This window comes from Dendroctonus ponderosae, unplaced genomic scaffold (genome assembly GCF_020466585.1).
Source record: "Dendroctonus ponderosae isolate FM_Combo_2020 unplaced genomic scaffold, Dpon_F_20191213v2 Dpon_F_20191213_159, whole genome shotgun sequence".
NCBI classification, from domain to species: Eukaryota; Metazoa; Arthropoda; class Insecta; order Coleoptera; family Curculionidae; genus Dendroctonus; species Dendroctonus ponderosae.
In genome coordinates, this window is record NW_026017736.1 from 4666 (window position 1) to 22306 (window position 17641).

The window sequence follows — 17641 nt, forward strand, 5'->3', positions numbered from 1 at the left end:
TTTCTTCACTAATGAGCTAGAAGGCAAATCGTCCCATTTATAATTGACTTATGTTCAAGCTCCAAACTCAACACACTCAACACTACCAAACCCTGTTCTGCATGCCGAAAAGTTTTATTAGTGATTATAAATATAAAATTAATGTCAGTTTTTTATGGGGTTCGGATAGCGGGTTCGGCTTGTAACATAATAACGATGGAACTCATAATTACAGCAGTATAACCGGAGAGTCACGAAATGTTTTCATATTTTTTTAAATTAGCTTTGCGTTCTTCTTTCTCCTCTTCCGACCACCCGAGGCAAGCAATTTAGTTTTGTGAAATTTACGTAATATTTTTTTTTGCAGGGGCGCCTTCTCAGTAGTTAGACGATGTGTGCAGAAATCCACAGGACTGGAATTCGCCGCCAAAATAATTAACACAAAAAAATTGTCAGCCAGAGGTAAGTCGAAAACTCCAACATTCATAAAATTGCTGACTGAAATTGAGCACAGTGAATACGTAAATGATGAGAAAAATGCGAATGACAATTACTTTGGGCATATTTTTATTTGTGCAGCTAGGAACAGAAATGTCGCACTTTAGGACATTGTGTACAGTTGAAAAAATTCTTTAAACGATGCAAGATTCTGTGTGCTTTAACTTACATTTGTTCCATTAGTTAACAATCATTCGAAATTTAATTGTTAGACAGTCCACTGAGTCGCGCTGAAGAAAAACATCAGAGGATTGTATGAAATAAGAAATAACCCATAGCATCAGCTAGTCGTCCAATGAAAAGATCGATTCGTGATTTTTTGACAGATCCATTAGATTAATAGACAAACGAGATTTTGGAGTTGATTCTACAATAAACCGCAGTGCTGGTGAGCTAAATAAGCCAAACCCAAGATGTCAAAAAGTTTTAATTACTTGTAACATTATAGGAAAGTTAATTTTTCCCATGTCGTACATAAGGATTCTTATTCTAAGGCCTGGTTCCACCAAGAGTGATTAAATTCCTGGTTAACTAATCACAATCATTTTTTAATCACCACTTTAATCAAGATTAAATTGTCATGCGTTCCACAATAAACATTTTAACTCCGGTTAGATAATCATCAGTCTCCTCGGGTAAGATCGTATTTCCTTTGAATCCACGGTTCTGATTGGTTCAAACAACTGACAGATCAACTGAAATCATTTTCCCTTAAAATAGTAATCACATGTCGCTTGAACATTGATAGAGAAATATCCTTTTCTATTACGAAATACTTCTGCGTTGTCTTCCCCAAAGGATTGTACTTTAATATGAGTACAATCCAACACTGGAATAAGTTTGGAAAAACGAGCTAATGCATAAACAATTACTTGTGCTGCACTTATTTCCTTTTTTGTAGATGGGAGCTAAATGTTATTTCGAGCTAATGTGGCTATTGCAGCTGTTACTCGATGTACAATTCGATGCGGACTAGTTTTGCTTACTCCAAAAAAGTCTCCAGCAGCCATAAGATGCGATCCAGTTGCATAATACCTCAACACAAGTAAAAGTTGTGTCATGGATTGAATAGTGTTGTTTCTGAAAAATCCATTTAATGAACATGTGGCAATTTTACTTTTTACTTATTCATTTATCATAACTTTCTGTAGTATGTTGCAGGTCTATTTCTATTTCCAGCAGTAATGTTTGGACAGTGTTTTTTGATATGCAAAATAGCGTAAAAAACTCAAGGTGTCCATAATTTCAAAATAATTGACTGACATTGACTGTCTTCTGACAACCTGAATGTCACTATCCTCATCAGACGGTGGTAAAACATCGTAAACATAAAATATTTTTATGTCAACATAAAACAAATCCAACATGTGTTTACKTAAAATTGTTTGAKGTTATAATATTMCACTAATCGTGATTATCGTCAATAACCAGCCACTTGATGCGATTCAGTTAACCACTGATTAAGTGTCCATAATCGTGGTTAAAATTATGGTGGAACGCAAAGGGTTGATTAAATAGTTTTAATCAATGATTAACATTTTAATCGGAGATGGTGGAACCGGGCCTAAGGGTTTATTAAGAAACAATCGGCTTACCGCCGTGTGCTTGAGCCCATAATTACTTGCGATCTTTTCCCATTTATTTAACGAAAAATGATCTCTATCGACGCCTTTTCTTTAGGGTCTCTAGTTCGGCTAAAAAAAGTAAGGGTTTTCTTATACATATTTCATGGATTTAATGACTACTGAAATGTGTGCATTTGCTGTCAGAATCTTATTGATTACCGTACATAATAATTGTTAATCATATTTATATTGAAGGAAATTGAGTGTTTTTCAATAAATCACAAATCAATGTAACATCGTGTATTTCCCATAGTAACATTACTTATGATTATAGAAGTTGATGTAATGGTGGTGATAATCACTACATAGAGGGTGATTTATGTCGATTAAAACATTTTTCACGTGCAGTTGGTTTATGAGGTTGAAATTTGGTCTGCAGACATAATAAATCATGATCCTAAAGTATTGTGCTTTAGATATTTTAAACCAATAAAAAAGTTTGCAAAAAATTATAAAAATAAACCAGGAATTGTTTAATTTCATTAAAAATAACCATGTTTTATATATTTTGAACATTATTGAAGTCTCATTTGTTCAAAGCTTTGATGAACATGATCTTTGTGTTGATCTTGAACAGCAACATTGAACGGCAACTGAATGCGTACTTTAATTTTAACTAACTTGAATTAACTTTTGAAACGGTGTCAATATAGGCGAAGGTTTGGACACGTTTGAAGCGAAACTAGCATACCTTTAATTAATGTCTTGAACGAAGTTATTCAACCAGCTGCAAGTCGACAATTTCTATTGCCCGAGCTATGCGAATCTGTCCTATCAAAAGTTAATAACATACATGAACTCTACGAGTACCTGAAAAATTCTTAGAGAAACGAAAATACTGAGTAGAAACATACATACAACATACAAACGAATCTTATCTAGTGGTCACCACATATATTAACCACTAAACTAAGTCTGCATTAGTTTCAATCTACAACAACAATCATGTATAACAATCACAGTGGTTCTGAACTCGTTGTTTTTGCATTGTATAATTAGTTCACTTTGTTGGCCTTCAGTAGTGGCAATTGCGTTGATGAATGCATTTAATTAATTTGCGTTTTCAGCTTGCTCTATTAGCATGGTTAGCGAGATTAAATGGACACACTATCGGGTCCAATAAACGTGTCAAACGCCATTTCATATTATTTGATTAACCAAGTGGTCTTTCTTCAATAAATCATTGCGAGATAAATAAACACACAGTGTTGGGATCCGAACATATTATTCAGTTGTTGGTTCTTTCTTTCGTCTCAACACGACGCTTTGTCAACCATCAAACGTGACGAGGGTGTGACGCTCTGTATCTGTTGTAATAAGCGACTGTCCAGTGACGGAATAGAAGAAAGAGTGAACGGACGTTAAGGAAGGCCATTAGAGCCGGATAAAAGTGAACTGGATGGGGACAAAGAAGGATAAAGATTGTATTTCTATCGAGAAAGGTATTTCTAGAAAATGTCAGCTTTTGAACATGTAGTTCGGGCCTTTTAATTGGCTTGTCAACTGTACTCAAACGGAAACATTTTATGCTGTTGTGTGGTACGACAGAACCACACGTTTTATACAAAAACATCGAGACGAACGAAAACGCGTTTACGATGGAAGATAAAGGAAAACACAATCAACAATTCCCATTTAATTCAAGCAGTTTGTATAAACAACGCGAGTTTTTTCTTTGCGTCGATAAAGCAGAAAAGAGCATTTGTAGCATCCTTCAGATTCCGGTAGCAACAATTGCACTATTCAGTGCACTCGTTTTTAAAATAGTTGGCCGACATATGATTGAACAAAATCTTCTGAAGCTGTCTTGATCAAACATCCTCACTTAATCTGGTTGAATTTCTTCCTTTCAAAAAGTTTTCCGTATTAAATACGTCAAAAAATAGCTACCTAAAACAAGGAACGCTTGCACGATCCTCCCAGACGAAAGATTCGAAGACACTCTGATTTAATCTATCTACTAATAACTTTCACTTGTCCAACTTATAAGTGTTCTCCAGATCTGGCCACTTGATCTAGAAGAGTAGGCTATACTGTTAAAATCGCTGAATAACGGAAGGAAATCTAGTTTAAACAATTGATTTCGGATTTATTGACTATTTTACTTCGAGAAAAATCACTTTATTTACGAAAGAGACATTTCTACAATAAAACCCAGGAGGTCTATTTACGCACTATCTTATAAGTTTTCCAAAATGTTGTCCATTTTACTGTAAATAATATTAAAGTTTATTTTCGAACCCTCCCTAACATTGATAAGATATTCGCGGATAGATCGATTGGCAGAAGGGGACCAATTGAATGGCCTCCAAGATCACCGGATTGAACACCTTTAGACTTGACCCTTAGGACATCTTCGGTCCATTGTTTATAAAATACAAACTGCTGATACTGATGATCTCAAAATGCGAATTGCAGCAGACTGTCGGTCAATTCCCGGTAGTGTTCCGGAAAGTTAGGGAGGAGTTTGGAAACAGACTTTAGTATTAGTTATAGCAAACTGGGCAACATTCTGAACAATGGCTCTCATAACATTCTCAAGTAATTTTTTAATTTTTTGACAATGAGTAGTCTCACAGTGTTTTAAAAGAGTAGGTATATGTAACTACATAAACCAAATCACCAACAATACTAATATTTAACAGTCTTGATGATGATAAAGTGTAGTGAATTAAGAAATTTTTATGAACTTTTATAAAACCAAGGGGCTTTATAGAGGCTCTTGTCTCTACATTCGCAGATATTTTTTAACAACATAGTTTTTAATTTTTTTCTATTCGCCAAATGTCCAAATATTCTGGAAAATATGTATTAAATACAGTTCTCGTAAAATTATTTTCTATTAGGTTTATTTCATTTACAATTGCACATCTTTTGAGAATAGTTTTTTTTAACTCATTTTGCCCTTTTGAGTGTATTTTACGTAATTTTTCATTAATGCCATAAAATGGATTTTTTTCCTGTGAAATTTAAAAAGTCACCAGAGAAGCAAAAGTTAACTTATTTAGATCAACAGCAAATATCTTCAGTTTTATTGAAATTATTCTAGGGACTGTTTCTGAAAAGATGAAATAAAATTGATTCCAACTGAGTTGATGTGCTTTTCAGCATTTTGAAAGGTTCAGTTTTGCGAAAATAATAAGTATCTAAAATTGCTATTTCGAAAAATTTTAAGCTACTCTTTCTTTCCACTTTGTTTTTGTATGATATTTGGCTTAAGTTTAAATAAATGAACCGAATTTATTAGACTTGTTTTGAAAATTTTATTTTGTGCTTGAAATACTGTTGAATAATTGAATTTACTGCATAAACACAATTTCTTTAAAATTATCAGATAACTGAGGCAAGAAATAGTTGTAAGAATGAAATATGATGAAAGCAATTATTTTTTTATATTAACATTCCAACAACAATGCACTATTTTAACCCCACCTGCAACTCTTCTTTGAAAAAATTCTGAATATTTGCTTTACCAAAATGCATATGAGTTTTCTTGTGTTGGAATTGTGACATCGATTGTTACAAAATTATAAAAATCACTTGCAATAAAAAAATGTAGAAAATATTTCTTACAGAAGATATATAAAAATTTTAATACAGAATTGGCGAACTAAAAGTTCATCAATAACATAAGGTAAAGCTTCAAATATATGCTTTTTCCATTACCTTAAAACCATAAAAAAATTTTGTTCTTACAAATAATTAATTTATTAGAAAACAGTTCAGTTGCATTTTATCAAAAAAGACGAATTCATTATGCCAATGTCATTGTCAATTAAAGCCAATGATTTTTTTAAATAATTTAAAAAGTCAAGCATTTTAAACCGTATTAAAAACATTCCTGACTTTGTTTTTATTGCTAACATTTAAAGCTTCCATATTTTTGTAATCTCAATAAAATTGTGTTTAGATTTGTAGTTCTGTTCCACCGTAACGCATAAAATGAGTAGGCATTTTAATATGCGACCGCAAATCTATCTCCCATTACTATTTCAACTTTTTAAATCACAAATGTGAAATAATTATGTAAATGTTAATGTGGGGCGACTATATTCTACTTAGTATAATATCCAAAGATGTGGTTTTTTGATATAGTTTCCAAATTCGGTGAAAATACTTATGTAATACGGTGTTAACTTGAATCTTCCTAGATCTGTTTAGTAAATTTCATTTTTAAATTTTACGAGATTGTCAAAATCGAGCTGTGCATTTTTTATTTTTCCGAATATAGAAATGCATTAGTTTTTTGTCTATAGGTAATAGAATCCATTAAAACCTTTGTTAGCAAGAAATAATTTGATTTATTATGTTCCTGTGTGATTAATGCTATTTCTAGCAACAAATTGCCTTTTGAACTAGTTTGGTTTTAGTTTGATAAAATTATTTTTATTTATAGCTGGAATAATATTTATCATGTAAGTTTCTTCTCTACCTGAAATTAAGCCAATTTTTGTTACGTGTATCGGTATACTTAAAAAATGTGAAGTTTCTATAGAAGGAAATATTCTATATAGGGAAATATATCAGGTAATTTCTCTTCTTGGGAAGATATGAGCTAATTACTTATTTTTTCATATAATAAAATTGTTGTTTAAAATAGTCGCATCAATTTTTTTTAAATTTGGTTTTAGAATATGCAAAGTAGATAATATGAACTGAATTTATACAAGAAAGCTTCATGTTTATTTTTTTACATCTGTCGGAAATATTGTCTTGGGACATTTTTGTAAGACTAAATTTTCTCTCTAATCAACGCTCGCACTCGATCAAAAGCTCTTTCACTATTTTATTGTTCGTATATCGATATTTAAGTCTAAAAGAATAAATAACTCAGACTAATGGTTAAATTAAGGAATAAATATGGCAATGATTGTTTGAATTTATATGAATTCAAACATTTCAACATATTAAAATAATTTTATGTCTCTTCTGATGTGAGAACATTTACAATTATCAAAATTTTCATCTTTTAATAATTTTTGATTTTTGTGAGGTCGATTTTTTTGCTTAACTGTATCAGTACAGCTTAAGGTCACTTTTGGAACTGTTCGACAACAATTTATTCTCGAGATCATTTGCAATGGTAATTTTAGGTTCAAGACTAGGCAGGGGTTTTGTATGATTTTTACTGCAAAATTAAAATTAGTATCTCCACAAGAAATGCTCACTTCCATCCCCGTTATAAACGAATCCAATCGAGTAAAGTATGCATACACAATTGTAAAGTTACTGATTTCACATAAGGCAACAGTAAAACAATAGTAATATATACACATATACATTCAACTACAAGTTAGGATTCGATTTACTTGCCTTTCGACATCCACTGAAAGAAAATGTTACCTTCTCTGCTCTACATCTCTCTCTCAACTTTGCCGTAATAGTTTCCACATGGCTTCACGACTCCACGCGACATTTATTTTATGTTCGACTAGAACTTTTTTGCATCAAATACCCATATTGTACACGGTTGAGGAACGCACTTATTCAAGACATACAGCAAGCAGCCCGATTATACTAATGGACCGCCTTATTGGTCGAATCGTAAACACTCTAATGACGTTTTTCTTCAGAACCGGCTGTTTTAAGCACGTTCTGTACTTGGACATCCCGAACTGGTCTGAGACGGTATTTATTACTTGAAAAAACCGACCACCTGTATATTTATGAAGATGAATGCCACTGCAGCGATCGAAGAAACAAATATGTTCAGGGAAACGACCATATTAATGTGAATCGATCTTATCGTTGAGTTACGACTTCTTAAACTGGAAAATTCCCTGAAATGTTATGAGTAATTTGAAGTTCCAAATTGGGAATCCTTTGCCAACAAAACCTGAATAGGCGGCTTTTAAAAGGTGGAATTCAAAAGCGGCGAATATAAGGAAAATGCGAAAGGCGCTTTCCTGCGGCTCAGCCCTGCCGCTTAATATTCTCAATATTATAAGTAATGAACCGCCAAGTTTAACGACTAAATGTACGAAGTTTAAGAGTATAAACCCGTTATAGAAAACAAACAAAATGACTCTTAATGTGATAATCAGATATCGTTTAGGAATCCCGCAGTTGTGTACCAGTTCCATCAGAAAATCATTATTCAGGGTTCGGGTGAACTGGCTTTTTGTCAGGACATTTAAGATTCATGCCGAACCATCGTGTGAGAAGGAAATCGGAAAAAAACTGATAGATCACAAGAATCAATTGGAGATTTTTTGTTCTGCAAATGTAAATTTATACTGCAGTTTGTAAATAATATCTCGTTTATAGATTGCGAAAACTCGAAAACGGCCTTTTTATTCTATATCTTGTAGCTGCTGTTATATCTGCAAATATTTTAATAATATTTTTGCTAAATATAAATAAATGAAAATTGTCGAAATAAGGGTTTTAACATAGAAGTTGGAAGAAGAATAGGGAGGTAAATTGAAAGAAGCGAAGCACTATTAATAATTCGCTGGAGCATTGTTTTACGGTATCAACGTTGTTTTTTAGTCGGTTTAGCAATATTTTTTATCTATTATTAGGACCTATTATGCAAAGTTAGATGATAAAATCTTGAGAATAATTTCCTGCTAGATAATAATATGATGTTTTTTTCGTGTTGCAGATTTCCAAAAATTAGAAAGAGAAGCTCGAATTTGTAGAAAGCTGCAACATCCTAATATAGGTATGTATTAAACAATACTGATATAATATTATTACATACGATATACGTCTTCATTTTTGAATGGCTTCCATATCATGATACGGACAATGTTAATACTTTCTCTCTTCATTCATTGATCACTCGTTCTGCTTTACACCTAAGACTGCAAGTGAAATCACGTCCTTTCGTACTTACATAACATCGTAACATCACTAAACTGATTACAAATTTATATAATATAATAATTTAAAATCCTCATAGAGATCTATTAGAAATGATGTTAAATTTTTAATCAGTACAAATGCCACCCAACCACTAACCGATCATCTATGTGCATATGAATGTATTTTAACGTACTTTTGTTTTCATTGTAAATAGTTAGCAATCCCGAGGTGCTCAAGCATTTAGGTAATAGTTCTTTCCAGTTTTACTATATTTTTATATTATATTCCGTATTTGTTTGTATTTTCTTAAGTGTTGTGCGTAAATTCATGTTCCATATTTTTACTGGTAAATAGTCAGGGACGAACTATACGATTATATATTAAAGGTGTCAGGCGAATTTTACTCTATTTCTATGTTATAAGAGCAGAAATAAATGTACCGTAAATTGAGCATGTGATTTTTAACAACTATATCTTATAATTGGAAGTTCATAAGCCTCTTGTAACAAAAAAATGCTTCCGGTATTATTTAGACGAATGAAATTAAACCCTTTTAGACGTATTGGTAGCATGTTACAAATTTTTAAATATAAGAACGAATAAAGTTTTACATGTTTGGATTGTTTCTAATTCTTCTTTGTAGCCATTTTAATTCATTATTTATTAATATCCTGCACGCATTCACTATTCAACTTTTTCGGTTTCGAAGTTTCTGGGAAAAAGTGCACTTCTTATTTAAATTTTGATTTGCAATACTACAGCCAGTATTCGTTCTAGGGCATCCGTCATTTGCAAACAAAGACTACGTTAAACTTGATCAGCATATTCGTTGGTTTCAGCACTTGTTTCTTCAATTTTCGACTCACCTCTGAAAATCCACATTTTTTATTTGAATAACATTTTCAGGAGGTTTCCCTTGCTGTAACGTTGTGGATATTAAAATCGTTGCTTATGAGTTCCGACTCCTTTAAGGCAGTTTTCAAAAATGATGTTTACTTCTAGGTTCGTAATTGGAAACTGAGCAATCAGATTGAAATTTTGCCTGTTTTGGGATTTCAAGAGTTTCTCTTTTCGGTAATTTTTACAGCGGTCAAAAATTTCAAGTTTGGTTAGAAGTTCGAAGTATTGCAGATTTGTGGAAATATTAAACCTGATTTGTATTAGTTTTCAGGTGCTTTCAAATGCCCCAGAACGTCACCTTGTTTTCAGTTTATTAATGATTTATTATAAGACAAATTTATACGTTTGTGGAAAAGTTCACCGTTAGACAATCCATTGCAAACCTGTGAAGGATGTTCACGGATTTGAAACTCAAGTTTGTTCTATAAACGGCAAAAGTTTTAAGTTACTGCTTATCCAGTTTATTTAACTTTTTTTGAAGTTTGGAATTTTCGAACACGAGCCCGAATAAATACGATTAAGAGAGATTTCAACGAAGTACATTTTTTATTTCACTTTAGTATATTGAACGTGAATAAAAATTCATATTTTAGAAACAACAATTTTCGCTAAAAGCATTGTTTTAAGGGTCTGGATAATTGAATCACGTGACTTGTGAATTAGTAATAATTGATGGATTTTTACTAATTTAAAAGTGGTGAACATTTGGGACTATGTAATGGGACTATGTAACTTACGTTATTTGCTTTTTATACTTTCACTTTATTCAAATATTGGTTCGTTCATTTCACAATCATTAGCAGCCGGGTGCACTTTTACTAACAAGGTAACTAATCAGAAAAAAAATTAGAAATCTTCTGCGAAGATTTACAAATATTGCTATTACAACGATTTGAATCATCAAAGTTCGTCCCTGACTCGAAACATGCATGCATTTTTCTAATTTTAAACATAATTTCTGATGTCATTGTGCCCATGAAACTTTTGTTACCTGTAGTTAGTTGCGTTTATCAATGAGTCGCCTTTCTGGCATATTATCATTGTAGTCGCATCAGGACTAAGTACACTTATAAAATCGCTTAGTCGTGTTTTCGAGTAAAACTCTTGCTTCGTCACGTTTTTTTGCGCCCAAATTTGCATATTTTTCGGTGAAATCAAGTTGAAGTAGTATATTTATGCAAACCACGATAATTTCATACTCGCTTAAACGGGTCCTCCACAAAGATGGGATCCGGGATAGAAGGCTGGTTAAATTTAGTTGAGAGTATTTTCAGGGACGCTTTCATAGCGATCCATATCCAAGGGGTCGGTGGGACCTTTTTGGTCGATTAAGTTGCGAAAGAGTATTTATTTGAAGCAGTCACAAAAACTACCTAATACTTAACTAATTTTGATTAGCTGAAAATTAGGATTAGGAAAAACTTATTTCACAACAGTTAGAAACTGAAAACCCTTTAAATAAGAACAGATTTGTTTGAAAATTGTTAGCGCCATTCATGAATTTTCAAAAGTTATTCCTGGTCAAATTTTATCAATTCAGAAAAGTTTGCCTACGTTCTTGTACAAAATGAAGAGCGTCTTTCTTTACAAGCTTTCGAAAATACCTGTTGTTTCGTAAGTCCTTGAGATGAAATATACAGGGTGATTCAAAATTGGCGGCATTCCTATGGAGGTCTTGTCTGGCGGTGTTTTAGGAGTACAGAAAAATACTTAAAAAAATCATTGTTATTAAAACCTGGAGTTGGACTGGAGTGATATTCGCAAAAAACTATATCAGAAAGACGGCAACAGCGTTTTTCAAGGTAATCTGCCTTACTAACATTACGTAAAGACCTGATGCTTCGTAATTATCCAAAAACTCCGGTAACCATGGAATTATACTGAAAGTGACAATAAAATACACACAAACAAGGATAAACGGTAAATTCAACGCGATTCGTTGAATGTCGGAACGTACTTTTTCGAAATGTCAATTATTGTCCTCATAACCTCGAATTGATATCTTTACAAAAAACATACATTTGAGTCTTTAACACCAAACTAGTTAGTGCCTGTCTAATCACCTTATTATTACTCTCTCTTCTCGAGCAGCTTATCGTATTCGGAGAATCAACACCTACTCAATTTGTACCGGTGTTCACTAAGCCTTTGGTTTAATGTGTCCTTGTACTGTGCGTATCTTACATACGTGGTAGGAATGTAGCCCTGCAATTATATCCAATACTTGTTCTACTGTGTCTGGAACCCGAACATCTATTGTCGTCCACTATCTTCCAGATCCAATCTCCAATGTCTCTCGCCCTTTTGTTGCCGTGAGTTTTTACAGCTTCTGCTATCTTATTGTGGCATTTCCTCAGAACAAATCGCATATCCGCAAAATCGTGAAAGGAGCTTCAAAGTAAGTCACAGTTTCACAAATTATTGTCAATTAAACATGGGACAATTTTAAAATTATGCTTAATAAAAAAGTGGAAATTCGATTTTCAACTGATAATATCTTTTAGAAATTATCGAAAAAAAATTCTATATTTTTTTCGTGCTCTCCAAATGAGCCCCTATTACCCCTTAAAAGGAATGACTCCAATTTTGAACCACCCTGTATACTGGATGAATGCCTGTATTTTATTGTCAGCACCTTGTAAGTTCCATCTCCATTTCCATTTCTTTATTCCATATTTCTAAACCATTTTTAATTTTACTGGGACGCAATTTTAGCACTGAATAATTAGTTTTTTGCCTAATTCCCATGTGTAAATAATAAAAAAATAAATAGTAATGTAACTGATCTATCCGTTTGAGCATTGCAGAATGTCCTAGGATATGCACTATCATGGCTATATGCATTAGAGGTGTAATTTCACCTGGAAAGTCCAGCTGTGACCCAGCAAGACAGATTATTGAATATTTGCAAAGCACCTAGAGATGTTTTATTGAATTTTAGTGTTCATTCGTGGTCAGTTTATTCATATAACTTATCAACACAGCCGCACGTCAATGTGTTTTCTTCAGATAAAAAGTTTAAAAACTTGTTGAGTTTTGAAAAACTTGAAAATTTTCTTTCTTATGTGCCACATTCTATAGACAATGAATGTGCTTTCCGAGTGAGCTTTATTAGCGCCTTATAAATAATTCCGAAATTGGGACCACCCTGTATATAAACACTGGAAAATCCAAATATTTCATAACCGCTGTTGGAAACTGAAACTTGCGACAGCTTCCGGCATCAAGTTGCGGCTTTTGAAGGTTTGTTCGTCTCAATTAGTTCTGCGAGGTTTCGCTTGGTAGAACGGTTGCTAGAAACTTGTTTAACTAGTTTGCATTCGACCTTAGCGCTTGTAACATGTTTATGATGACATCCCCTCAATAAACAAATATTTGAGTAAGTTACTAGACGATTGCCTTGAAAACTGTTACTTTCCGAACATTTTGAGCCGTCTATTGTTCATACATTACCTACCTGCAAATGACTTCAGTCTTGTAATCCGATTTATCATACACGATTAAATTATGTTCCAAAGTGACTGACGCAATCATTTCCATGACAAAGTGATTAATAACAAAGGAATGGCTCTTGAATAGATTGACTTCAGACCCCTTCCTACTACTCGGATCCTGGTGGCTTATTAAACGAGCGTCGAGTCGATCCTTATGAGGGATTCGTGCAACGCTCTGATTCGAATTAATCCTGTTCTATATAAACTCCCCGAACAGTGACACTTTCCATAATTAACCGCGACATTTTCTTGAATTAAGAGAAACTTTGATTCGCGGCTTAATTATGGGATCTTTATCGATTTTGATGGCTTAGTTGGCTTGCCCCTACTTGGTGGATGGTCAGAACTGTTGTCGAACGGCACAATATAAGATGTAACCAGATGATTTTCGCAGAAAAAACAGTCCAAGTGCATAAGTCTGAATTTTATATGGTCTCAAATTGATAATGGATGTTCGGTGTTTAGGCTTAAAATTATAAGTGGTAACTAAATGGCAGAAAAGAGAATGTGAAATAGAATGTCTTCCTGATGTTTCGCAAGCCCAAATGGCTTACTTCAGAGGTGCTATGCTTGAAATAATTTCAAGTAAACTTTCGCGCAAATCATCTCATCATAAGGATGCAAGCGACTCGTCCATAATTAGTACAGTTTATTAGCGCTTTGTCTGATTAGAATACTGAAGCAATATAAGCGTGGGMTTGAAGAATACGAGATTTTGTCGGAAAAAGTCATGTRAAAAATTMTCATAATTTCTTCCTACTGRCAAGTTTTTCGCTYTTTGAAGCGGACGTGCAATAGAAAGAATATTTTCATAAAGTTKAAGTTAAGCACGAGTAGCTTGCATCTTCAAGTTATTTCAGTCTAAACTTTCGCGAAAATCACCTCTACGATGGCTTGCCCACGCGTCTATAACTAAAACAGGTTATGAGTGTTTTGTCTAATTAGAAAACATAAATGTAAATTTAAAGTWTCCAATAATACACTGGATCATAAAGGTGAGCTGGAAGAATAGGCAAAAATTGGCAAACGTCGGAAAAAAAGCTAGTAAGAAATCCCTATAATTTCTTCCTTCTTCCGACTGGTGAGTTCTGCGCACTTTTTAATATTTTCGAAACGGTTCACAAGTACGAGTAGATTTCTTCTTGAGAGACAATTTGCTTGAAATTATTTCAGTGTAAACTTTCGCACAAGTTTCTATTAGTTTTTCAGGTCTGTCTTCAAGTGTAATTAGTATAGTTTATTAGTGTTTTGTCTAATTAAAATACATAATCAATATGGAACCAAACGTTTCCAATAAGGCAAAGGGATCATAAGCATGGGCTTGAAGAATAGGGAAATGTGGAAAAAGTCTAGTGAGAAATTCCCATCCAACCGCAAGTTTGGTGATTTCTTCGCGCTTTTATTTATTTATTTTGGTCACGTTTCACAAGCTCGAGTAGCTTTCATCTTCAGAGATAATTTGCTTGAAATCCTTTCAGTGGAAATTTTCTGGAAAAGTGCTTGCGAAACGCTTCGAATTTATTTTTTCCACGAGAGTAAAGAAATATTAGGTTTTTTTGATCCACATGATCCTATTCCTCAAACCCACGTTTATGATTCCTTGCATTATTTGAAAATTCTCTCCCAASCACAGAGTCTRCTTTTGAAGAKAGTGACARTAGTGTTTTCAAATTCATACTAGTGGGAGAAATTAGTACCTAGTTAGARAGAAATTTGCGCGCATTMGAAGGAAACATGCCATTGTTGRGGCGGATTCATTTTTTCAAAACCATTTTGTTGGGTATTTCAATGTATTATTGGGAAGTTTTGAACTTGAACAAYAACGAACTAGTTTATTCTCTAACGTACCTGTTGGMKAAATTGTAAATATAATCAAAAAAATATATATAATAGAAACTGACGAYAATCTTCAGGAACGCAATCAATTCAATATTTACAATATTGTATTATTGAATTTTTAACTATATATAGTTAACTTATCTTAATTAATAACTTGATAACCGAAAAAAAGTTCATGATGTATTTCCAATTTATATTCATAGCGAACAAAAGCTTGATAAGTTTTCAAAATGAATTTCATTTATTTCACAAATAATTAGTATAGTTATATACAAAAAAATAGTTAGTACAGTTACACTATCAATTTATCTAATTTCTGAATACAGTGTGGTCCGTAAGCACATCATCAAAAGGGCTGCTGCGACGTTCGTTGACTCAAAAAACGACGTTCTGACTTTTGTAAAGGAAAAATGTCTGGCTCCTCTGGTAAAAAATGATGTTTTTGAAATCTGGGGAGAATGATTTGATGGATTTTAATGAAACTTTTTGTGAATTTGTACCCACGTAAGGCTCAAATATTTTGAAGAAGCTTCCACGTTCATACTTATTGAAATGATAATTTTTTAGTGTCTTGGTGTGCGTTTGATACTTAACCCAGTGATGCGATCAAAGTCTTCGCCCAGTCATCCTTTTGGAGCGTTTTCGTTTAAAAAAAAACGCAATCTTCATTCAACAAACTATGGCTCCCACAAAGAAAGCAACAGAGCAAGTTTTTATTAAAATTAATCTAAGCACTCCGATATTACAAAAAGCTTAGCTTAAGTTTTATTTATGCAAAAAAATAATGAATGTTTAAAATAGTTAATTAGTAAGAATAAACAATAATTTGTTGCCCAAAAACGATAAATTCCACAAAATTTTTCAAAGAACACAAAAATATGAAATGAGAATTAGTGCATCGACTCAAATAAATGAGTTGATTCCAGCAACTAAATAAAAAGTTTTGGTAGTTTTTGTACTAAGGCTCGGATGAACTCGGTTAAATTCACAGCAAGTTTCATTAAAATAAATTGCCTCATTCTCCCGATATTTCAAAAAAGCATTTTGCTTTTTTAATAACTTTGACATCAATAGCAAAGAAGCAAGACATTTTTTCTCAATAAATATAAAAATAAGAGTTAGGTCAGCTCGTCTTCTTTTGAGCCAAAGAAAGCCAAAGAATCACACTATCCTTTTGATCATGCTTACGGACACCCGGTATATTTTTATAGAAGCTCTAATTTACAATCCTCATCCTCAATGCTTTTTTCCTGTACTTCTTTCATATTTTCAAAATAAGCTACCCAACTTTTCACCTTAGCAGAAAGTTGCTTATAATTAATTTCCCCAATTGGAAACTTGTTAGCTTAAGTCCAATTAAAAGCCTGGCCAAGTCCCATTGTTAATGCTGTTATTTCAAACTGCTTTCCTTTAATGAAAACCCAGAGCACCATTAAACACGCAACACACTGTTTTATTTATCAACATTAGCCTCGAGGGAGAAATTTGAGCCCTTTTCTCGCCTCGGAAAGAATCAGCCAGTTTTTCACGTTCGCGACTTTAAATAAAAGATAGGACCGCATAAAAAGTGTACAGCATACGGGCAAAAGGGGATTAAAAAGTTGGAGACACGTCCGTTATGGCGATTAGAATGGCTGGAAACGGCCGAAATCCAAAAGCAGACTTTCCGGCGATTCAAAATTGCAATTAGACAGTATCTGTAGTACGAAAGAGCCTAGCAAAAAGAATGGAAGAAATAAACGTGAACCGTATTTTCAAGTTTAATTTGAAATTTTGGTGTGTTGCCTATCAAATAAAAATGTATTTGTGCTACGAGAACCCAGCGAAATTTCTTCATTAAGTACAATTTTGCTGGGGAAATGAGAACCCTCGGCAGGATTAATTTTAGCGCCCGAAGCAAAGACGTGTACGCGCTTTTTTCGTTAATGTTATTCTATAAATTTCCGTTCGCATACTCTATTCCATTATTCCAATTTAATACGCGTTCCCCGCCGGAATTTTCTTTAAATATATTCAGTTTCCATTTTAACTTGGCGATACTCAAAGAAACGAATTTAGACCAAGTAATGGCACTTTATTATTTATGTATGTTTCTACGTGTAGCCTATGGACATGGTCGACCTAATATGTATGTAAATATTTTTTTAAGTATATGGGTCAAGATACGATACGATATACATATGATGTAATGAATATTCGATAAACATTAGCACCCGATAAAAATTTTATTTATTAAAATATTAATTAGTTTGATAACACTTTTTTATAACGACATTCAAAGGCACAACTTTCTTGAAACAGTAGCCCTCGATTCCTTCATAATCCTTCATCGGGCTTAATTTCAAGAATTTCTGAATGCAGATTTCACAGTTTCAATTTTTTGTACCATTGAGCTAATTAGGCTAGAACACAAAATGAAACTATTTTTGAAGATCAATATTTTAAAATACGTGAAAATATTATTTTTCTTTGGGTTTACTTAATGGTTTTCTTGGT

General features: G+C 33.1%; 1 protein-coding gene across 1 annotated transcript in view; it reads left to right on the forward strand.

Annotated features, from left to right (window-relative positions):
* Window positions 1–346: 346 nt before the first annotated feature.
* LOC109534487 (calcium/calmodulin-dependent protein kinase type II alpha chain) overlaps window positions 347–17641 on the forward strand; it is a gene marked incomplete at both ends in the record, with an annotated part of 32491 nt that continues 15196 nt past the window's right edge. Inside the window, 2 exon segments of the mRNA XM_048663328.1 lie at window positions 347–441; window positions 8710–8769. Coding sequence (XP_048519285.1) covers window positions 347–441; window positions 8710–8769 — 155 coding nt within the window.